This window comes from Tasmannia lanceolata, unplaced genomic scaffold (assembly GCF_043159265.1).
Source record: "Tasmannia lanceolata isolate RefF3 unplaced genomic scaffold, GAP_Taslan_0.1 ptg000007l, whole genome shotgun sequence".
Taxonomy (NCBI): domain Eukaryota; kingdom Viridiplantae; phylum Streptophyta; class Magnoliopsida; order Canellales; family Winteraceae; genus Tasmannia; species Tasmannia lanceolata.
In genome coordinates, this window is record NW_027518684.1 from 10,934,406 (window position 1) to 10,958,129 (window position 23,724).

Genomic DNA, 23,724 nt, shown 5'->3' on the forward strand with positions numbered 1-23,724 from the left:
TTGAGATAATCTCACCTGAACAACCCATTTATTACCGTCTTCGAACCCTAACTCAAAGTTTAGTATGAAAGAGAAGTAATAAATTTCCAACAGATTATAGAAACACATTAAATGATATTTTCAATTTGTACAAATTTTAATACATAACAGGGCATCAACTTGTGCAGATTCAAATGTAAAAACTGTGAGAGTGAAATTTAAGCAGATTTGTGCAAATAGTGGGGCCGATGAGACAAAGCCTATCTCCAAAAGGGGTTTGATTTTTCTGAGACACAGCTTGTCTCCTAAGAGAAGGCTCTAGATGACTCTTTCATTGCCCTTGCAATGAAAGGACAAATTCTAAAGGTTTCTAAAGACTATGTAAGTCTATAGAGAGTGAAGAAGAAAGAAGGGGGGACTACCATGACCAGGTAAATCCATCTAAAGATGGGCTTAGGCTAGCGCCTTCATCGCCCTTTCAAATGACGAAGGGATTTTATGATTCAAGGTTTATGTATAAAATACTAGAGAAGACTTCTAACGAAAGAGGGGAGTGCTACTAGACTCCAACTAGTGCCATCATAATAGCAATTCAGCTACAGTTCAATCATCTGGTTATCTATTCATGGCATTATAGCATTAAAAAGATATGAAACAATGCATGCATTCTTGTGTTCTCATTAATGTTCTCTATTTTTCCATTCCAGACAATTAGAATATGTATTTCCATAATACTTGTTAAAACATAGACTTTTCTAGCTTCAATACTTTGCACAAATTTCATTCAAGTTTTCTCAAAAATAAACTCAGAGTAACCTCAACTGACATGTATAACAATCAAATTTTTAGCAATAATGCAATTGCTTTCCTCAAATCATTATTTGATCTTTATTTTTAAATCACAAACAATAAAGCACAACCATCACACTACACTATTAACATAAAATTCAGGTTGAAATATAGAACAGGGGGTAAAAGGCTTACATAAATTGGAGGAGATAGCTGCCAATACAAGGCCATAGGGGTTACCATTACAAGGCCATAAGGGCTGAACTAGAGTTGGCGGAAATTCCAGCAAAAATGGCTGAATTCGTGTTGAATCTGTGCTTGTTTGCAAGGTCACCGGATTATCACATTCCAAAGAGATGTCCAGAAGGTAAATGGTTATATAATTCGAGCTCAAGTAATGGCTCCCAAATTGACAGAAATCACGCCAGCTGAGCTCTTTGTCTTGGTGAATCTGAGAATTTTCAACAGAATCGACGATGGAGGTTGCTCTGATTTGGTGGAATATCTGGATTCCGGCGGAATTTCTGCCGGAGAAGACAACTGCTAGGAGAAATTCCCTTCAGCAAAATTGTTGAAGGAAGAAACCGAAACTCTCTTTCTCTCTCTCGTTATTCTCTCTGCAACTCCCTTTAACAGGAAAATGAAGGCTGAGCCTCCCTTTGCTCATCTCAAAAACAGATCTGAGGGTTTACAGTGAGTAGGAATGGTAGTAATGGACTGAATCTTGTAAGGAATAGTCAAACCTTGACAAAACTCGCCGGATTTCATGGAAGGTGGTCGGATTCTGGCAAACATTCCGAGAAAAATGAAGAGTTAGGGTTTGGTTTAGGGTTCTAGTTTATGGATCTATGGTTTTGAGGAATGTAAAGGTCGGCAAAGGAGAAGGAAAACAAGATGAAACAAAGCTTTGCCGGAAAACTGGAGCTGGCCGGCCGGAGATCTACCGGAAAAACATGATCGGAGAAGAACAGCAAGAAGCTTAGGGTTTGAATAGTATCAAAATGCAGAAATTAGCAAAGGTGAATAGAGGATCGCTAGAAGAAGATGAACCGACTGTAATTTGACCGGATTCCATGGGGTTTTGCCGGATTCCGACGAGCATCACAGAGAAGATAAAAATAAAAATAAAAAAAGTTTCTAGAGTTTTAGATCTAGGGAAACAAGTTCTAATGGAGATTGAATATAAAGCAAGAGAGTAGGAAGACCTCGATCAGATTATGATCGGAATCTTGTGGAATTTAAGCCGGAGAAGAAGATGAGAGAGGAAGATTATGGTTAGGGTTCGGATGAGATTTGCTCTCCCTCTCTCTCTCTCTCTCTAATTTTCTCGATCCCCTTTTCTGGAAAATGAAATCCCCTCTCTTCGGAATGAGGCTTGTATTTGGTTTTTATAGGTAAAATTCGATGGGATTTCGATACTACTAAAATGATGGGCGCATGGTTAGATGATAAGGCGCGCGCGCAATTCGTGCCTTAATCTTATTTAAATTCGCCCCCCTACCAGATAAAATCACCCCCCTCTTCTGAACTTGACCTACGACCTTGCTCGACTCGTTCGCTAGGCAAACGAACTCGGATTTTGACGAGATTTTGCAGGGACCTTGCTGGGACCCTAACCTAGCTAAGGGTGAAGTTTGGGATCCTATCTGATTGATTTGGTGGGGTTATTCATTTTCACATAGAGGTTTAGGGTACGGTCAAAATGGGGTGTCTACAGCACCGCACAAGGACGCATGCTTTCTTTGATGTAATATTTCTTCAACAACTCCATGACTTGTTTATTCAACTCTTCATGCTCTGTAGGACTCATACGGTAGTGAGCCTTATTGGGAAGATTAGAACCAGGAATCAAATCAATTTGATGTTGAATGTCTCTTAAAGGAGAGAGTCCATTGGGCAACTCATCGGGTATGACATCCTTAAATTCCTCCAAGAGGGGTTCTAACTCACTAGGCACATTAAAGGACATTCCCAAATCTTTCGGCACTAGCATGTAAATGACACCACTACTCTCACTTTCTCTTGCAAACATTGATGAAGTGAGAAAATTACTACCCTCCTCTTGTAAAGATTTGGGTGTCTTTTTCTCCTTACTAGGCAAAAGAACAATCTCCACTTTTCCCATTCGAAAGGTATATGTATTTTTACGACCATCATGGGTAACATTTCTATCATATTGCCATGGCCTTCCTAAGAGTATGTGACACACATCCATATGGACAACATCACACCAAACTTGATCATGATAATTCCTACCCATAGAAAATGAAACTAAACATCGTTTAGTAACTTTTACCTCATTACCCTTCTTAAACCATGCAATCCGATAGGGCTTTGGATGTGGTTCGGTTTTGAGCTTGAGCTTGTTCACCATGTCATGAGATACGATGTTCTCACAACTCCCACCATCGATCACAATGGTGCAAACCTTGTCATGAGATTTGCATCGAGTCTTGAAAATATTGGAATTGAGCCAATCATCATCGGATTCAACCTTTGGTGTAGCAAGTACTCTTTTGATCACCAAGCTTTCTCCTTCTTCGGGTTCGATTTCTTCATGTTGTATGTCATCTTCCTCATCATATATGGGCTGATTTGAATCATCAACAAAATTATCATCATTTTCTTCATCACCGAAGGCCACTACTTGCCTCTTTGGACAATCTTTGAAACGATGGCCAACTTGACCACACTTGAAACATGCATTTGAATTGTTGGGGCGATTGGGCTGATTTCCAACTTGATGTGTAGGGGCTGATTTTGTAGAATTTTTGTTGAAATATTCGGACCTTGACTTTGTACCTCCACCATGTGAAGATTCACCTTTAGAAGAAGGATAGAGACTACGAACATCCACATACTTTTTAGCACCACGACGAGAAAGCTTACTAGTTGATAAGCATCATTGACGCTCAATGATCGGTGCATTTCCACCTCATCACGAATGGAAAACTTCAAACCATCAACATACCTTGCCACAAGTTGATCTTCACCCTCTTGAATATCATTACGAGCCATGAGTTTGTAGAATTCTTCGGTGTAGTCCAACACACTCTTGGATTCTTGGCGTAGGTTGTTAAATTGAGAAAAGATAATTTGGGAAAAATCCAACGAAAGAAATTTCTCCTTAAGCCTTGACTTCATTTTCTCCCAAGAAGAGATCTTACGCTTTCCTTAGCGGATTCTCATCTCTTGAACCTTATCCCACCATGTTGAAGCATAGCCACGAAGCCATGTAGCCACAAGCTTCACACGTTGGCTTTCGGGTGCCTCCTTGTAATCAAAGAACTTCTCAATGGCACTAAGCCATTCAAGAAACTCTTCGGGTTGTAGACGACCATGGAACTCCGGCAAGTCAATTTTTACGGTGTTGAAATCACGATAGAACCTTCCAAACCTAGCCTCTTCACGAGTATTGGCGAAGGGATTCACATCGGATTCATCACTAGAACCTCCACGGCTTTATCTACCACGCTCACTATGGGCCTCTTGGCGTTCAAGTCGCATGGTAAGTTGCTCAACTTGTCTTCGAAGTGCTTGAAGTTCATCATCTCTTTCATCTCTCAAATCTTCCATCATTTGGTTACCATGCCTTCCTCTACCTCTTCGTGCCGCCATGAAAATCAAATCGAAGCTAGCCCAAGAGAGTAACGTTGGATCTGATACCAGATAATGCGGGTGCTTAAGAGGGAAGAAGAAGAAAAATAGAAATCAAGAACATAACAAGAGAAGAAGAAGAAAATGGGAGCAAAGCTCAATCCAATTAATATTCTATCAATTACATAAGTTTATCAACATCCAAAATCCTCTCTCAAGATAGTTTCTAACTCTTTAAATAAAAGAAAACTAAAGCAAATTCGTTCAAGCTCCTCCACTAGCTAGCTTAGGGACTAACATAACATTAATTGCATCGGAACTCATTAACTTTGACTGTTTTGGGAACCCACAGACATAGTCCACAAAAACTGCCATAACTTTCTACCCTCCTGTCCAATTTTCAAGCACAAATACTTGTTGGAAAGATCTCAAAGAGACCTACAACTTTGTAGTCTACCACTTTCCATAATTCTAGCATTTAGAGGTCCAAAAAAGATATTCAAAAACGGGCCAGCAAAATTACTGCAGGATTACACCTTGGAACTCCACCAAAAACACCTAGGCTTGACATGGCTGCCATGTTGGCACTACATCACCAACCCAACCCGAGGAGCTCAACCTCCAACCCTAACCTAGCCCAACCCGACCTGACTTTCAACTCGGGATGGCTAACCCAACCCAACCCATATTGGCTTTTCCCTAATCCAAACCCAACCCAACCCAACCCGAATTCCCAAGTTGGGTCGGGTTTAGACATTTCAGATGAGATATTTAGTAAGGGAAATGGCACCCAAGTTCAAAACCAAATGAAAAAACAGTAAAACACTACTAGAACACATGCACATATTAAATAACTGCAAATGATGCGAGGAAAACATGACAATCACATGCACAAGGATATGCGAGTGTTTAGTCTAGAAAAAAGAAGGTTGAGATCATCCAATCAATCGATTTTTGCATGCTTCAATCTTGCGGTTGAGATCTCTTCTAGGTTACGGTTTTTACTTTAGTGACTTTAGCCCTCTACTTTTTATTTTTGATAAGTATCTATATGGGTTGAAATGGGTTCAGGTTCAACCCAACTTGGGTCGGGTTGAACCCGAACCCGACGGGTTGAACCTGATTTTTGGGCGGGTTGGGTTGACCAAATTCGGGTCCGGGTTGGGATTTAGCAACCCGACCAAAATTCGGGTTGGGTTGGGTTGGGTTGGGTATCAGGCAACCCGACCCGACCCGACCTGTAACCCGACAAAGAGTAATACACGTTTTTTACTTTTTGTACTTTGTAGTTTCTGACGTTTTGTTGTTTCTTTCTATCATTTGCAAACGGCCAATTATAAGTTTTGAATCAAGGCTGTGGAAATATCAGTTATATATTAGCCTTTTTTCTTTTTGGATTGGTACGTTATATATTAGCCTTCGTGGTTCATACCATGCAAGGGTGTAAAAAAAAGGACTCCCACCCCATCAGAACATGTGTAAAATGGTGGGTCCGGCCCCCATCATATGGATGGGCTCGGGTGGAGATCGTGGGAGCAACCCATCATGAAAAGAGGCAAAATGGTGCGCCCCACATGCATGGGTTGGTGTGTTACCCACCATATCAAAACAGAAAACTGAGCATCATGGGTATTTTGGTCTTTTTATATAAAAAAACAATCAAGCGTGGGTGTTTTGAACTCTATCTGCCAATAGTCAAACTAGTGTGCTCGCTCTGCAAATGAACTCTATCTGCCAATAGTCAAACTAGTGTGCTCGCTCTGCAAAAGACAAAGGAAAGAGAAGACTTCTTTAGGAAGTAACTAAACCAAACCACACCACACTACACCACATTAAAATTCCCCTGTTTCTGAGCGTCTGAAAAATATAAGAAACCCGTAGTCCCATCTCTCTTTCATCTCCCAATTTTCCAATCCTCATGCATTTTTCGGAAAGGGTTGTTGTATCTAGAAGAAAGAGGGGGTGGGTGAGACGGGAAAGTATGAGTTTTTTTATTCATCTACTTTTGGATATCGGTAGAAGGCTTCGAGTCATTAGGACAACTGGATCTTCTGAATGCTCTGTTGCCCGAAATTTCGCCGAGGATCAAGGTGGATCAAAGATATATGAAGCAAGTGAGTTATTTTTGTTTTGTTTTTTCTTGCAACTCGGGTCGGGTTCGGGCTATTTTCGGGTTAGGGTTAGGGTTGGGCAAATGATGTCTAAGGGCTGACAAATCCAAGCAGGATGCATGTGTTTTTTTTTTTGGTGGGAGGGGGGAGTGATACCTACATAACCATGTTTTAATAATTGAACAAACTCAGATTGTCTTTTCTTTTTGGGTTTTGCTATTAGGGCACTCGTTAGGGTGCACTGGAAAAGAAAAAAATACACATTTTTTATAATAAAATCTGAAAACATGTGTAAAATGATTGTATTTTTTATTTTCGAATGCACCTCAGGGCACTCGTTAGCAAAGCAAACCCCTTTCTGTTTTTAGTTGGCATGTGAGAGCTCTTTGAGGTAGTGCAATTATTAAAACGTGTCTGTGCTGATATCATTTCCTTTTTTTTAATGGCATTCTTTTATATGCATGATATGAAACTGAATGACCGGCGATTTCATTAAATATTCAAAGCAGTTATCTTATTAGCATTGTTTTTTTAAAATAATCCTTAGTGCTTAATATCTTCCATTTTTTTCCCTTTATTTATATTTTTCTTGTTGATTTTCCATGAAAATTGGTATGACTGCTTTGGGTCAGCCCTACACGAACCCCACCCAGTTTGCGTTTTGGCTGAGAAAATGGTTCCTTTGGTTGGGTTGGAACTCCGGTCCGGTATGGGTTGAATGGTTCCTCGGGTTGGGTTGAACCGGACCCGAGTTGCACCTCTAAATAGATAGATTGTGTTAAAAAAAAAAAATCTATTTCTTAGGGTAAGTTTGAATTCAACCCTAAACTGCAATTTCTGTACAGTTTGGATTTGTTACATTCCATATAAGAGAGATCTAATTAAGCTGTTCCAAACTGTCAAAAACAATACACAATACCCAACAATATGTTTCTGGACTTTTTTTATTAGTATATATATATAGTAGACAGATGTGTGGTAGATTCACCCTCTTCAATCCAATTCCCTTATTCCTCTCTTATTTTTTTACAGAAACAGAAACAGAACCAAGTAAGAAAATGGAACTTATTGGCAAACCTCATGAGGTGGACTGCATTACCGAGGAAATGGCTCCAAGAACTTCCCTTTTGGACCTTCCACCGGATGTTCTGGCTTTGATTGGGTCACATCTTTCTCGACTTGATCTTCTCCACCTATCTCCTCTCTGTAATATATGGCAAAATATGGCCCATTCCCCAGTACTCATCTTCCACTCAAGAAAAACCATATGCGGCTTCTTCGATCCCATCCTCAAGATATCTCACCCTATACAAAAGATACCAGACATGGAAGATGTTACTGTGCATTGTTCCAAAGATGGTTGGTTGTTGATGTCTCAAAACAAAACCCGCATATTCTCCAAATTCTTCTTCTTTAATCCCTTCACAAAGGCAATAATCCAATTCCCAGTTTTGTGTAATCATTTCCCCCTTCACGGAGTAGCCTTGTCATCTTCTCCCTCTTCTTCAGACTGCAAAGTTTTTGCCATTGCCAATGTGACGCCTTTCGGTCTTGCTCTATACACATGTTCTCATGGGGATAACACTTGGACTCGTGATGGCTTTAAAAACCATCGACGGTTTTCTCTGTCTCAATGTAACCCGGTTTTCTATGACGGGGTTTTCTATATTTTAGGAATGAATGGAAGTTTGGGTTGTTTTGATCCCATGAAGAATGCTTGGTCTGTTCTTACAATGGCCGATTCAAAGAAAGATGTTGCAGAAAACACATGGAAAAGCTTGATTGTTCAAGATTTCTTGGTGGAGTCTGGCGGAAAGCTGGTGCGTGTGTCTGTTTACAAGGGAGGGACAATTCGTATTTTCTGCTTGAATCATCCTAAGAAGAGCTGGGGAAATATTTTCTGTTTCAATCATCCTAAGATGGAATGGGAAGAAATCTACATTTTGGATGATCAAACATTGTTTCTTAGTCGTCACACATCTATTTCGACAACCATGCCGGTGATAGGAATGCAAAATAAAATTATTTTCCGTCAAATTTGCTGCAAAAATCAGTGTGTAGTCTTCTCTCTTAAGGAAAGTAGCTTCTATCTGGATGAGGATTTCTCCAATTATACAGGGTGTGATTATAACACTTGGCTTGAACCCAGATGGTACCCAAGATGAAGAGCTCTACTTGTGGTTGGTTTGATAAATACTCTATTAGTTCATGTTTATATTGACTCTGGTTTTTTTATTTTTTATTTTAATTCGTTGTCATTATTTGAATTGAATCAGATTTTGTTAGAGAAGGGTGCATTTGTGATGACTCTGATTCCGTTTCTTGATTTGATATCGATTTTTTTTTTGTTTTTTATTCGAGTCTAATTCTAAAAATCAGAATCACGTTTGTTAATTGACAAAAATTTTTTTTTTTTTTTGCTTTTAGAACAGAATCGCTCTTGGCTGATGAAATTGATTATTTTCTACATACAATAGAGAATCAGTAATATTACTTGCATGATAAGAAGGATGTAATAAATGAAGTCAGACTAACAATTTATTAATAATAATAAAGAGTAATGCACGCATCAATAGCATCAATTAATCAGTTATTATTAATAAAAATTTAAGTAAACATCAATTCAATATTATGCATAAAAATATCATAAATATCTAAACCCTCGGTATCCCTTCGGATCTAGCCTATCATAGAGAGGTCCACAACCTCCGGACTGCAATTTTTTTAATAGAATGCAGCTCCATTGGACCACAACACTGATTCTTAAGAAATCGGTTCAAACCCTTTTATGGTAATCCACAACACAGCGAGCTCTTAAGCTAAGACTTTGAAACAGATAACTCAAATGGAGGCATTCAAGTTGAGGCAGCATCAACAACTAGATAGGCCATGACATTTTACAACCACTCTCGAACGTGGTAAAATAGTGTGAAGTCAGTTTTCTTACCAAATTTTTACTCTGTTATCCCAATTGCTGGACTGTCTAAATCAATTTCATTCATTCCTGCATCTTCTTCCTCTTCCGATCCTTCATCATCACTGACCTCTGCCGGTCTAGGCTCGATTAGCTTATCATCCCGTTCTCTCACAGCTATAGGTGCCTCCTTCATTGTTAAAGTACAAATGATTAAATAACGCCATCTTCAACAGCTTAAGCTTTTGGATTAAGTGGCTGTTTTGACATGGTATCCAAGCAAAGGTCCTCTGCCGGTGTAGGCTCAATTAGTTTATCATCCCGTTCACTCACAGCTATAGGTGCCTCCTTCGCTGTTAAAGTATAAAAGATTAAATAACGCCGAGTAAGTGGCTGTTTTGACTTTTGACACTCAGTTCAAAACTCCTTGGTATTAAAAATCTACATGTAAATGGCCAACCCAAAGACGGGCCACATGTACCACGTGTAAACCAACCCTAAAAAGAGGGAACACACTTGAGGGGGAGTGTTAAAAGTATAAATGATTAAATAACGCAAACGATAAATGAATTCAACTCTGTCCAAATTGGTAGCACTTACGCCAATGTTGATGTGCCAAGCATAACAAAGTTCAGGCAGACCAAGAACCTCAGCAGCAACACTATGAACTATTCTAGTTCTGTCACAAGATAGAGGTCTCCAACGAATTTGGCGACTAACATCGGTTGAAACACAGCATAGATCTCCAAAAGAAAATAATTTTCAATACTACAGTTTCTTGACTTGTCTTTAATCAAATTCCTGAAGAGAAAATGGCCACACAGCCCAGATTCTATACAAACCGGGAGGTGAAACTCTACATTTAATTCTCGCACGGGTGTGGAAATGATTAGAAGCAAATTGAGTGTTACATTACCTAAGCACTTGGGATTTGGATTCAAAATTTAGGTATAAATGTTCCATTGCTCGGCTAAGGTTAAAATCCTACATGTGTAGTGGAGCTCTACTATAAAAGAGAGAAGAGTAGACCTCAGTTCCTTCATGGCCATTACACATTTTTTGTAGAATGTTTCAGACAAGGAAAGCACTCAAAGAATTATCAGAAGTTAGTATGGAACTTAAATCCTCTCATTCAACTGAGGGTGATGAACAGCAACTTGAACTAATTCAGCTTGTTGTTGTACTTTTTGGAACTTTGCTGTGGGATTTTCAAAGCTTGTAGAAACCTAGGCCTAAGAGGAGTAAATTCTGAAATTTATTTGTCATCAAATCTGTGCATTGTCAGCTACTGAAGTTAGAGACAAGTTACTTCCGGGGAGCTTGCTTCGTACATCAGCACTTTAAGTTTGGCGTCTCCTACCCATTTCCAGGGCCTTTTCGGGTTCTTCTGATCGAGAAATTCTTCGATTCTGACTCGGGTTTTGAGAATCGAGGAACCCTAGAGTTCTGGGTTTTTATTTTGTGTGTGTGTGTGTGTGTGGGTGTGAGTTAAAAGCTTTGGAAGCCTAGACAGTCCCTCCCTCCCTCCCTCGTACAACATGAGCATGAAAGATGATTGATGTATTTTGTATCCAAAACTCTAATCCAAATCCAAATACAAAAAAAAAGAGGTATTCAAACGTGGCCTAAAGTTCTATTTAATATTTACTAACCGTTCTTCATAACTCTTCTTTTGCCTTTTTTATCAAGGTAGGCCCCACCCATCATTATTCTCACAACAGTATTCTCTCTCCGTCTTTTCTCTTTGAACAAGGCCCAGTAATGAATGGTTTAAATCTTTGACGAACGCAAACACCATAAAAATTTATTTAAAAAAAAATCACCCGGGCTTACTTTGTTCGAAGATCCAAACCGTTCTTTGTTGGAACCAACATAAATAGGCCTTGCCCCAAAAACATCTTCCTAGCATGATCCTAAATCTTTGATCCGTGGAGATTCATATATGCTCTGTTGGGTTGCTGGTAGATGTTGGAAGGATTTGGAGAAGAAGAAGTCAAAGGAAGATTAAAAGCAAATAAAAAGGAAATCAGTCAACGGAGAGATTGAGAGCAAATCTAAAAGATGTTATTTGGTTTGGCCAAGATTTGCTGAAGATCTGCCACTTCCTAATAAAACTCAAAAGATAAGATTTGCCTGAGAATTTCTCCCCTTTTTTCTTCGATTTGGAGAAATTCATCGAGCGAATTTTGAGGGTTCCACGTCAGCCGACAAGCGCCCGACATCCCCGGTGGTCAAACTCCCAAATTTCACTAAATTCCCTACCAAACACCCTTCAGTGAATCAGTATAATTACATTCCCCGCTATTTTTCTCAAAAAAAAGGCAACCAAACAGAGCAATATGGTGTTATCATATTAGACAGGAGGGTTACGATCATGTTTGGATCTTCTAACTAGACGGCCTTGTGAATTTTCTGAAAAAAAATATATGTGTTATATGATGTATGCACGCATGTATTTCGAAAAATATTGTGAAGCCAACCTTGTTCGAAGATCCAAACCATTCGGTTGCTGGGTTTTAATGTTATTAGACTATGCCCAAAAATTAGCTCCATTGGATGATCCTGACTCTCTATTCTATAGATAAACTACCCCATATAGAAATCTCTATTGATTGAAGAGGTAGGATCATCCAATGAAGATGATTTTCATTAGGGCTGCAACTCGGGTCAGGCTGGTTGGGTTTTGAAGAACCCAACCCTACCCGAGAAATATCATGGGTCGGGTCGGGTTGGGTTTTTTTTTTTTTTCTGGAAAATCCACGATTCCCAAACCCGCCCCTACCCATGATAAATCTCAGGTCGGGTCGGGTCATGTTTTTTTACGTTGACACAATTTTTTGAGGAAAACTCTTGTTTGGCAAGGCAACTCAACTCATAGAAGTAGAAAAACTCAAGCATGGCAAACTCTTTAGTGCATTAACTAATAACTAGTCCAAAGAGAATAAATTGATGCATTACCAAATGAAAATGATTATACTCATATGAGATAAATCATTAACTATTTAGTTGAAACTTGAAACCCTAGAGCTAAAGGGGGGAAACGAACAGAAGATTGAAAGAGTCCATGTGATTGCTTGCGTGCTTGAGTTTTGCTTTTAAGTTTTCACTTTTAAAGTAACAGAGTTTTAGAAGAAAAAATACATACGATAACTTAAGTAACTCGGGTCGCGGGCCCCTTCAAACCCGGCTCGACCCAAAACCCGAGAAACATGAACCCAACCCAAGCTATTTTCAGGTTGGGTCAATGCGGGTCGGGTTTTCCCGACCCAAGTTGCAGCCCTAATTTTCATGGTATCGATGTATTTACATTGGGTCTACCAACTGAATGGCTTAGATCTTCAAACAAGGTGGGCCCCACTCTATTTTAAAAAAAAAATACACACGCCTCCGAATATACAACATGTTGCATATTTATTAGAAAATTCATTGCAACCTTTATTCCAATATCCAAGCTGTTGATTTGATGGGCCCGATGTAGATAGGCCTTTCCCCAAAAATCATCTCCATTTGATGATAGTAACGCTCTACAGAGCAGAGGCTGATGAAAGGGTTTGGATCATCCAATCTCTCCAGTATCTTGTGGGACGTTAGGAAAGTTGAGCATGGGGCCCAACACATTCATAGGGGTTCTCATGGGCCCCATCCAAATGCCAACCAAACATGTGGGTGACGGGTCCAATGATCCAAACCGTCCATCTTAGCAACCTAGTTACCAAACATATGATGGATCAACCTGGCACTAAAATACCAAGAGAAAACATGGGTCTTGTATTAGCTCGTTTTTCAGGTTGAAAACCCCGACTCAATCGGTGTGACATCATTCATGTCACACATTCTCAAGGTAAAACGAGTGCATGTGGGAAAATCCGACCCAACCTAAGAGACTAATTTGGGTTGATTTGTGTTTATGAATCGGAGATTACCCATAAAAACTCAATCTGATCGGAGGATTGGCCATGACCTCAACAACTTATTTGTTGGGCCCCCATCGTGATTTTAGCCATGCCAAAATGTACTTTACTATTGGTTAGAAGATCTTTGAACCACCACATCTTGAATATGGACCCTTGATCCGCTTTGTTTTATCACTTCCGTCGATCTGATGGTCAGGATCATCCCTTATAAAGGACCTTGTGCAAGATACTTTATAACTGTAATTATGAAGCACCGATTGGGCCTTTTCAATCAAAGTTTCCTTAAAACCCACTGATTTCACTAAAAAGACTTGTCAAAAGAGAGAGAGAGGAGACGTGAAGGCGAAGCAAAGAGATTAAGATTCCAGGTTTATGTCTTTCGTATTCTTACTCTAATTCTTCAATTTGATGATCATTTTTAGGGTTTCTACGTAATCGGAAAATCATTTGCTCTCTCTAGATAACGTTGAATTTTTCCTTGTTGAGTTACCCTTTTTAAGATCTGAGGATTGATGGCATTAGATCAAATGCATCTGCTAGGGTTTCGGAATGTTCTTTCTTTTGCAGGATCTCGATTTCTAAAATCTCTGAAAGTGGATGCGTATGAGATGTTCGTGTTGTTCTTTAATTTCTCACTCGTCTGGTATTTTGCTAGTTAGGGTTTTGTTTCTTCAATTCAAGATTTCTAGCTTAAGAACTTGTTTGTTCATGTAGCCTGTGATTACTAGGTTAGGCGATTGCTTGAATTTTAGACTGTTGTGAATTTGGGGATGAAAATGGTTTAATATTTAGCTTGTAGACTTGCTCGTAACTTGCATGATTTGATTAATTTGGTTTATATTGGGGTGGGGGGGGATGGAAAATTAGGTCTGATGTTGCACTAGCCTGCGCCAATTTGGCCATTTTGGCTTGATTTTGTGTGCAGTGACAGATTATCTCAATTTGAGATATGAAATTGCTTATCATTTATGTCATTCTGCATCAAATTACTCATTGGGGTTTAGGTTATCAGATTGATGTGCTGATATCTTTATTGTTTCTTACAATATAATGGTTTCTTGAGTACTGGATCACTTGAATTCGATACCTTTGGTTGGAAGCTGCTTATTCTGAAGTCTTTTTTTTTTTTTTTGGAATGGTAAAGAATGAAATTAATAATAATCAAGAAAGGAACAAGAACCGGGGCTGCCCCCGACAATCAAGATGACCAACAACACTACAAGATCAAGAAGAAAAAAGAACTCCCTTAGATGAACACTTCAGGGGGGAGAAAGTCGAAGACTTCCAACTTCGCCATCGCACAGTCGTCCCTAGCTAGCCTATCGACCTTCGAATTGGCCGATCGCCTTACATGATGGTACAAGATAGATGTCTCCTCTACCCGATCAGAAATTTCATCAATCCATTGAGCAAACCACCAAGGAGGAGCGGCCTTACATGCTAGCCACTTGTTCACATTCAAGAAATCTCCCTCCACGATGACCTCGTCAAGAATATCTTTCACCATTAACTTTATTCCTTGGTGCACCGCCCTAACCTCCGTCTCATTGGAATCGGGAATCCCTATTGTCAGGTGGGTCCCAAGCCTGAGCGATCGTTGTTTGTGCTTCTCTACTAATGCAAACCTCTAACCAAGGAAGCAGGATTCGTTTCCTGGACTGGGGAATCGCGATTCCCCAGTACGCGGATCTGATTCGGAATTGGTTCGAATCCCCGAAAATTGAGAATCGGGGTTCGGATTCGTTGGAACCCCGTTTCCCAATTTTGGAAACCCCGATTCCCACGTTTTAGAACCGTGATTCCCAGGCGATTCCCCTGCTAATCCCCAACGAATCCCCGGCGAATCCCAACTCCTCAGCGACTCTCGGCGAATCCCCGGTGACTCTCCGGCAAACCCACGATTCCCGCTCCCAACCATCCCCAAAGCCTTTGATTCCCGCTTTTGATTCCCGCCCTGGCAACCTTGCCTCTAACCCACACCCCCAAATCATCTGCTGACACAAATCGAAAGCTTGACAAGGCACTAACCCATGCTATTATTAATGCAATTGTCTTAATGTAGAGGAAATGAGGGGTCTTTACTAAACCTCTGAACTCTCTCGCATTTTTCTCTCTCCATAAGACCCAGATTACCGCAACTACTGACAGATTCCACGTGATCTTTCCTTTCATCTGCCATGGAACTGAGGACAATCCACCCAAGAGTTCTGTAAATGTAGATGGAAACACCCACTATATTCTTAACCTGCTTAGAATCTTGGTCCATACATACCTAGCGGTCTTTAGTTAATAGTGGCAATTTTCTCTGTATATCTTTTTCTCGGATAAATTTCTTTTTTGTGTAATTTTCTCAATTGAGGCTCATATCCTTTTGAAACCGTTTCACATGCGTCGCAACGCACGAAAATGGGTTCGTCGCTCAATGTACAGCGTACGATCACGTTGACGGTCTGGATTTAAAGGTGTTTAAATCGGGTTGTATAGGTAAAGCGGTAAACCATTTCCCTTGTTTGTTTCCTATTCTTTCGGGCAGAGATAATGACAAAAAAATACAATCTCTTCTTCCCGAAAAAAGGCCAGTAGTTTGTATCTTTCATTTTCTGGTCATCTTATTTGTTTTTTCAACGGCTGATCAAAACGGCAAAAGTTTCCTCCCTTATGCATCCAAGAGATTGTAATTTCAGCAATCATCTGTTAAGTCCAATACTCAGTTTTGGACTCACAATCGGTTCTCAAAATTAAAAACAAACAGTGCCTTAACACATTATTAATCCAGTCTCCTTCCTTGACTCATATTTACACATAAAAAGAAAACTGTAATTCAACTCTCAACCCTAACCCTAAGTAACCCTGATTCTTGACCCAAATAGAAAAAACCGGTAAACCCAAATTCACTAGTATTTTGACAAGAAATGGCTTCCATAATCTCATTAGGTTGAAGCACAAAGCATTGTCCAATTCAGCTATTGACTCAACTATACAGTGAATTTCACCGAAATATTTGTGGCACATCTGAATGGTTGGTTTTTATGGAATGGGAAGCATTGCTTCCCAAAATGCTACAGAGGAGAGTTTCTCCTAATGTTAAAAAGAGGAGATGGGGATGAGCAGAAATTGAGATGAAGAGGATTGTAGGTGAAATGGATTCTAGCTCTTGTTTTTTATCAAAAGGGAGAAAGAGGGATAAGCAGGATCGTCAAATGGCAATGTTTTTCGTTGGGACGAAGAGGGTGAGTAGGGCGTGATTTTCTCGTCAAATGGGAATGTTTTTCGTCAGGACGAAGAGGGTGAGCAGGGCATGATTTTCTCCCCACAAAATCGGAAAAGAGAAGAAAAATGGTTACCTGCTACCTTTTCTATCGGTTTTTCAGAACTTTTAATCTGCACCATTAGGGGTGTAAACGAGCCGAGCCGAGCTTGGCCAGGCTCGGCTCGGCTCGTTAAGCTCAAAAGCTCGGCTCGGGCTCGAACCAGGCTCGGCTCGGCTCGGCTCGGCCAGGGTCGTGAGCCTTACCGAGCTTGGGTTATATTAAGTTCACACCCCCCTTCTTCCCTGGACAGCCCTATCTAGTGTAATTTGACTACTTTTTTTACACTATGGGGGGTGGTCCAAGTAACAAATGGGGTTCCAAAAATGAAGTGACATATTGCATCCCCTTTTCACTCCCTGGACAACCCTTTTAGTGTATATATTAATATATAATATATCTATTTAAATATATTAAATTCTTAACGAGCCTTGACGAGCCGAGCTGAGCCTGGCCTAAATCGGGCTCGGCTCGTTAAGCTTAACGAGCCTGGCGAGCCGGCTCGGCTTGGCTCGTTAAGGATTCGAGCCGAGCTCAAGCGAGCTTCCGAGCCCGAGCCAAAATTGACACCCTTATGCACCATTCATTTGATCGGACGGCTTAGACCTAAGCGACGAAGCGTTTTCTGCTGCGTCGCGCTTTGTCGCGACGCAGGTGAAAAGGCCTCTATCTTTTTACCATTCAAAATAAAGCTCCTATCTTTATGGACGAATGCTTCAGTTGGGCCAACCATAGTTCCAAAACTCCCCCTTGTCATTGTGGACTCCCCCAAGTCCGACTACCTTTTACCTTGGCCGGGTTCTTGCCCGAGTCCACATTTAGGCATTTAAAATCAATCAAAACTCCTTTGACTCTAACAAATTATGACCGCGTCAACTGAGTTTTCAACCGCATCATGCCGAATTGACTATGATTTGCTTTGGCCACGTTTTGAAACACTGGGACCAACCTCATTGTAATACAATGTTGCATGCCACAACGAGCACAATGGGTCCTGATGAGGGAAAAAATAGCAGCCCAATAGGTAGCTACCACTTGGTATAAGGATACCCAGGTAATTTTCTTGAAAGGAAGAAGGACCTAAAGATGACCACATCCAATCAGATGTTGCCACAAGGAGTAATACGGTAATGTCACTACATATAAAATTACCATTAGCCCCCTGCCTAACCTTCCACTATAAATAGCAGGTAATGGCTCAAAGGTACAGGACACAATTCCCAAAATTTACTATTCTCAGTGAGATTTCCTTATCCGTTGCTGTCACTGACTTAAGCATCAGAGGACCTTCCTGGAGAACCATCTCCAGGTCGGTCTTCTAACCTTTTGTCTGTGTACGCAGGCCGAAAACAAGCTCGGTAGCTCTCTCTTTGCCTCCAGCTCTGTACCAGCCAAAGTTTGACCGCAACAGGTCCTACCCTTGGTTAATCTGAACTGTCCACATGATTTGGATCTCTATGGTCTGAAAATTCCGGCAATCATATAATCGTAGCATATAATAACATGTATTTTGGGGTTGGGCCTGTAGCTCAATGGTTGAGGCTTTGTTTATCAACCTTGAGGTCGCAGGTTCGATCCCAGCTTACCAACCAAAAAAAAATGTATTTTTTCTGTTGAACATGGATGTCCAGAAACTACATACAAGCACCAAACAGTTCACATTCATTGACATAAAGTACATATTAGTAGATGTTAGGATTGCATGATTAATGTGGTTTTGGGGCCATCGTAGACAAAAGTGAGGCCTGTTAAATGGGTGGTTCAGATCAATCAAAGTTGGAACCCACTATGCCTTAGCAGTCATGCCACATTGTACATTTTCTTACAATGAAATTGTGCTTTACTGAACCATCCCTCTATCTTTATGATTTTGTTGAATTTAAAAATTATAGATATATGATTAATCTTACTTGTATGTACATATTGGGTGTCTGTGGATTCATGCACTTGCTATTAGTTTGAATTTGAACTTGTTTAATGTGAAATGTTTACAGTTCTGTGTAGGTATATTCCATAGTTCTTGGGTCTTGGATTGCTCCTGATACATTTAAGGTTCATACAAAAGCCATGAGTCAGCAGGGATTGATATATAGTTTTGTCGCGAGGGGCACAGTTGTGCTTGCAGAGCATACATCATTTTCTGGGAACTTCAGTACTATTGCCATTCAATGCTTACAGAAGCTGCCTTCAAATAGCATCAAGTCCACCTATTCGTGTGATGGTCATACATTTAACTTTCTTGTGGACAATGGATTTGGTATGGGTTTTTGTTTTGAAAATCTGCGCATGCTTTTAGTTTGTTTTGTAGCTACTTTCTTGTTTGATTAGCTATTCCTTGCTTGTGTAGTTTTCCTTGTTGTTGCTGTTGAAGCAGCTGGGAGGAGTTTGCCTTTTCTTTTTCTAGAACGAGTGAAGGATGATTTCATGAAGCGTTATGGAGCAAGCATTGCTACTGGGGGTCCTCACCCCCTTGCGGATGAAGAAGACGATGATTTATTTGAAGATAGATTTAGTATTGCATACAATCTTGATAGGGAATTCGGGTATGTATAATACTTGCCATATAGGGGCAAAATTGTTTACTCTAATTCATTGCCTTTATTGATATATTGAGACTTTGATACGTGGGCTTGGTTGAAACTTGAGACAGGCCTAAGCTTAAGGAGCACATGCAATACTGTATGAACCACCCAGAAGAGATGAGTAAGCTATCCAAATTGAGGGCTCAGATAACAGAGGTCAAAGGAATAATGATGGACAACATTGAGAAGGTACATGAATTCTTTTCTTCATGTACAAGAATATTTGTATTGTTCATCTAGTTAATATTGACAACATATGTGCATTATTTATTCAGATAAATATTCTTTAAAACTTTTTCTGATTTTAGATATGGATAGCTATTTTCCATCTTGATGTGTGTCCGATTAGGGTGTTGGTCACTTCCTACATGTTAGAAAAGTACCATCTGAGTCCGTTGGTTTTTGGTATGAAGCCCTTTGTACTTATATATATTCAAAACAAGTATCTATTATCTCAAAATATCTCTTTGGGAAATTCTCAATTAGTATCTATTATCTCAAAATATCTCTTTGGGATCTTATCTCTTCTTTTGTCAGGATGTACCCTTTTATGGGGATCTCAGTTTACATTCTTGAATCTTGACTAAAAACTCATTTAGACTTATGGACGATTTCAGAAATTATATGAAATAGAGATGCTTTGAGTTCAATTGGTGGCTATGGTTTGCAGTCTAATTGCTCATGAAAGGGATACTTTGGTATCCAACACCAAGATAGTAGTGCGATATATTATTAAGAATTCTTTATTGAAAAACATGTGAATCTTTGGATAATAGCGGGGCCTCTTGCTGGGCCTCACTTCCATTTTTGTTCATGGATTCCATATTATTGTTGCCTTTGCTTGAGCATATACATTATTTATTCAGGGATCCTATTTATACATGCATGCATGCATGCATGGATAGATGTATCATTGATGCTTGCATGCATGGGCCTCACTTCCATTTTTGTTCATGGATTCCATATTATTGTTGCCTTTGCTTGAGCATATACATTATTTATTCAGGGATCCTATTTATACATGCATGCATGCATGCATGGATAGATGTATCATTGATGCTTGCATGCATGGGCCTCACTTCCATTTTTGTTCATGGATTCCATATTATTGTTGCCTTTGCTTGAGCATATACATTATTTATTCAGGGATCCTATTTATACATGCATGCAGCATGCATGTATGCATGGATAGATGTATCATTGATGTTCTACCTTTAGAATGCTTGGAAGACTAATAGTCGATAGGAAAAATTTTTAACTTCATTCCAACTTCCAAGAGTAGCTAGAAAGTGAACAAGCATTTCAGAATAATATGGTGAAAACTTTTCTGGGTTTTATATGCATGCTATTCTTTTTCTTTGATGATTGTGACCTCAATGTCAAGGTACTCCCTCAGATATGGATAGACATTTATTGTTCCACAAGCCATCTTTTGATGTCATATGGTTACATTTATTTGTAGTTAGTGAGGCTCTGATTTCCATTTTTTGGCTTGAAAAGGGTTAATTGATATTCAACTTCCTAACTTTGGCAATGTTTTTTGACTCCCATATAGTGTTGATGTGTGTGTGTGTGTGTGTGTTGATATTTTTGCATCTACACGCACATAAAACATGGAGTTGATATTGGCACAACTATTTTGTGATGGATTGGCCCCTTTTACATTTTTCATGAAATGCTATTGTTGTATTAAAAACAATGAAAGTACCCTTGCTATGGTCAATAACGGAACGCACACCGCTGGAGCCTTTAGGGCCTCTTTGGCTCTTTGGATACTACTAGAATTGGTCCTTAATTGCAGATAAGATTATTTTAATTTTATTTGCAAATAGAAGCCATAAATTTATCTTTTCTAAAGCTACTTTGACCATTATTTGCAAATTATCATATTCAACTTAAAACCCAGTGCATATGATATAATATTATATGAAACTAATTTTAACGTGTCCAAAGTGGCCCTTGATCTTTGGGTCTGTACCAGTGTATCAAAAACCAGAAAACAGCTTAGGGGATAAGCTGATTTCTAAGGTTGAAAGATCTTCAGAAATAGCCTATCATTTCGTTTTTTCTCTTCATAGCCAACCAGAAAACAGCTGCCAACTCTGGAGCCATTTAATCCATCTTCTCTGTTTCCAACAAAGGCCATCTCCAAAAGCGTTGCAAAACCAGCTTTTGTGATAGCCCAAAGTCCCAACATTGAAAGACATACATGATCAGTATTCTGATTACAGCTTGATTTTTCTTAGGTTCTGGACCGAGGTGAGAGGATTGAACTTCTAGTGGATAAAACAGAAAACTTACAGTTCCAGGTAAATTCCAGCAAATTCTTGTTCTTTTTTTCAAATTGGGTTTGAGAAATTCTGGAAGTGATCTGCATTGTGTAACTGTTTGTTTCAGGCAGATAGCTTCCAAAGGCAGGGAAGGCAACTACGGCGAAAGATGTGGCTCCAGAACCTCAGGTTTAAGATGATGGTAGCAGGGACTGCACTTGCCCTTCTAATCATACTATGGCTGGTCGTTTGCAGGGGGTTCAAGTGTCGATAGAAGGAAGTAGTATCTTGTTCTTTGTATAAAAGGAAGTAGTACATTGTTCTTTGTATAATTCCTTGTGTATATGGAGATTAATAGGTTATAGTAATCCCATCACCATGCATCAGAACTACTGAAATGTCTGCTTATGCGTCTTATAGCAAAGGAGATAAAAGACATCCTGGCAATTTCTGTTAAATGATCATTTGAGTATTATGTAAAATAGTAGGTAAGCTGGCTTCGACTCTGTCCTCCTGGTTGCAACATGAAGTTCGGGTTCCTTCCAACTGAGATATGGGTTCAAGCCCAAGCAGTTAGGACAGTGCCTTGTGTATATTAATTAGGATTATATTACCCAACTTCTTATGTGGTGTCTGCACATAGATCGGCCCACATGGTTCGATGATCAAAACCATTCATCTTGGCCCCATTATTTCTTTAAAAAAATACTTGCACCAACCTGCCAATGCCAATACCACGTGCAAGTATTAAAAAAATTACTTGGTGCCCATATCATTTGGTGATTCAAAGCATTCATTTATTAGGCCCCACTTTAATAGGTTGTTTTCCAAAAACCACCTCGATAGTATGATCCTAACGCTCCCATCTGTACAGTGTTCCAGACTATCATCCCTCTACAGTTTGGAATTTCAATTTGGCATAGCGGTTTGAGGCACAATTTTAAAGCAGTGCTATCAAATCAACTTGAGTCCTCTTAAAAAACCCCAACGAGGGCTTTTCCGATTGTAGAGTCTGGATCATGATCCATTTTGAATCTGGGTCCTACTTACATTATGCCATGCCCAGTTCGGGGGGAGGAAGATGGAAGAAACTCAAGCGAGAAGGGAATCAGCATTGAACCAGATAGCAGAAAAATGAAATGCTGTTCCCCATTTCAAGTAATTTTTTAAATATTATGAAATACCTTTCAAAAATAGATATAGAGACCAAATGTATGAAGAGTATTTCGATACGTTGGACCTTGTGAAATTTGAGATTTTATGTGGTGCCTGACCGTCAAGTCCCGAGCTGTTGGTACCGGCCTTGATTTTTGATCCAACAGCAGTTCACTTTTTAAGAGGCTGCTGTTGGATCAAACATCAAGGGTGGTACTTCTATCGTACCACCCACATCTACACCCACATGGGACTTTGACGGCGGTGTACCATATAATTTTGAGTAATGCCGGGGGAACCGAGAGCATGGTTTTAAATTTCGATTGCCGAAATTTCGGGTTTCAGTCGGGACTGACACCGAAACGTACCATACCCGAAACGGTATTTTATTTCAATCCGAAATTTCACCCAAAAACCTGTTTTTTTTTTAATTAATTAGATATTTTACCGAAATTTGGTATTGAATAAAATAATGTTTTCATCGTTTCGCCGGATTTCAGCCGAAAGACTGAAATTTTGATTTCGGTGGGGTCCGAAACCGGTACCGAAACCGAAATTTAAAACCAATACTGAGAGTAGGATCTAAAAGAGTATCAGTCAAATTGATTCTGGCCACACCATGCCAAGTGACGTGAGCAAGCCCTTAGATTTAGGAAAATAAGAAAAAGTACTCTTTTTTTTTTGGGTGGCATTTTCTCATTGCAGGTCCCATGGTCAGTACTACTCTCGGTCTCCGTATCAGTTTCCGATAATTTCTCATGAAATTTTATGGCCATTTCTACGTCACGATCCGATATAATTTGGAACTTTAGAATTTGGATCCTGTAGACCCGGTTCGCACCCAACTGCTATGCCTAATTCCTGTCCATTAACATTCTGACCCGTCGGATCCATCAGAGAATCTAGGTCCATTGATACCCTTAATTAGACCTAGCAAACGGGTGGGTTTGGCCGGGTTTCACCCAACCTGTATAGGTCTGGGTGGTATGGGCCGGGTCACAAATGACCCGGAATTTTACGGGTCACAATTTTGTGAACCCAGACCCACCCATAAGGCTGGGTGGACCCACTAGTGATCCAGTTCTTTTTTAATAAACTTTTGCTC

At 39.8% G+C, this 23,724-nt stretch overlaps 2 protein-coding genes across 3 annotated transcripts; both read left to right on the forward strand.

Moving 5' to 3' along the window:
* Nucleotides 1-6,141: 6,141 nt before the first annotated feature.
* LOC143880957 (F-box/kelch-repeat protein At1g57790-like) lies at nucleotides 6,142-8,766 on the forward strand. The gene is made up of 2 exons (XM_077383932.1): nucleotides 6,142-6,479; nucleotides 7,509-8,766. Exons 1-2 carry the CDS (start codon nucleotides 6,284-6,286, stop codon nucleotides 8,639-8,641), a joined length of 1,329 nt encoding a protein of 442 aa, XP_077240047.1. The 5' UTR covers nucleotides 6,142-6,283; the 3' UTR covers nucleotides 8,642-8,766.
* A 4,769-nt stretch (nucleotides 8,767-13,535) lies between these two features.
* LOC143881863 (vesicle-associated membrane protein 727-like) lies at nucleotides 13,536-21,970 on the forward strand. 2 transcript variants are annotated; one of them, XM_077385182.1, is made up of 6 exons: nucleotides 13,536-13,672; nucleotides 18,607-18,869; nucleotides 18,960-19,155; nucleotides 19,263-19,383; nucleotides 21,441-21,503; nucleotides 21,592-21,970. In XM_077385182.1, exons 2-6 carry the CDS (start codon nucleotides 18,680-18,682, stop codon nucleotides 21,736-21,738), a joined length of 717 nt encoding a protein of 238 aa, XP_077241297.1. In that variant the 5' UTR covers nucleotides 13,536-13,672; nucleotides 18,607-18,679; the 3' UTR covers nucleotides 21,739-21,970. The 2 variants fall into 2 exon arrangements, with proteins under 2 accessions (XP_077241297.1, XP_077241298.1); XM_077385183.1 differs by lacking the exon at nucleotides 13,536-13,672 and adding an exon at nucleotides 13,733-13,947.
* The last annotated feature ends 1,754 nt before the right edge of the window (nucleotides 21,971-23,724 follow it).

What these genes read in the sequence shown, in the direction of transcription:
- LOC143880957 (XM_077383932.1), top strand. Translation starts at nt 6,284, where the DNA reads ATGCATTTTTCGGAAAGGGTTGTTGTATCTAGAAGAAAGAGGGGGTGG. An exon ending in ATCAAAGATATATGAAGCAA is followed by an intron (nt 6,480 to 7,508) that starts GTGAGTTATTTT and finishes ATTTTTTTACAG; the next exon opens with AAACAGAAACAGAACCAAGT.
- LOC143881863 (XM_077385182.1), top strand. Translation starts at nt 18,680, where the DNA reads ATGAGTCAGCAGGGATTGATATATAGTTTTGTCGCGAGGGGCACAGTT. An exon ending in TCTTGTGGACAATGGATTTG is followed by an intron (nt 18,870 to 18,959) that starts GTATGGGTTTTT and finishes TTGCTTGTGTAG; the next exon opens with TTTTCCTTGTTGTTGCTGTT. An exon ending in CAGAAAACTTACAGTTCCAG is followed by an intron (nt 21,504 to 21,591) that starts GTAAATTCCAGC and finishes TGTTTGTTTCAG; the next exon opens with GCAGATAGCTTCCAAAGGCA.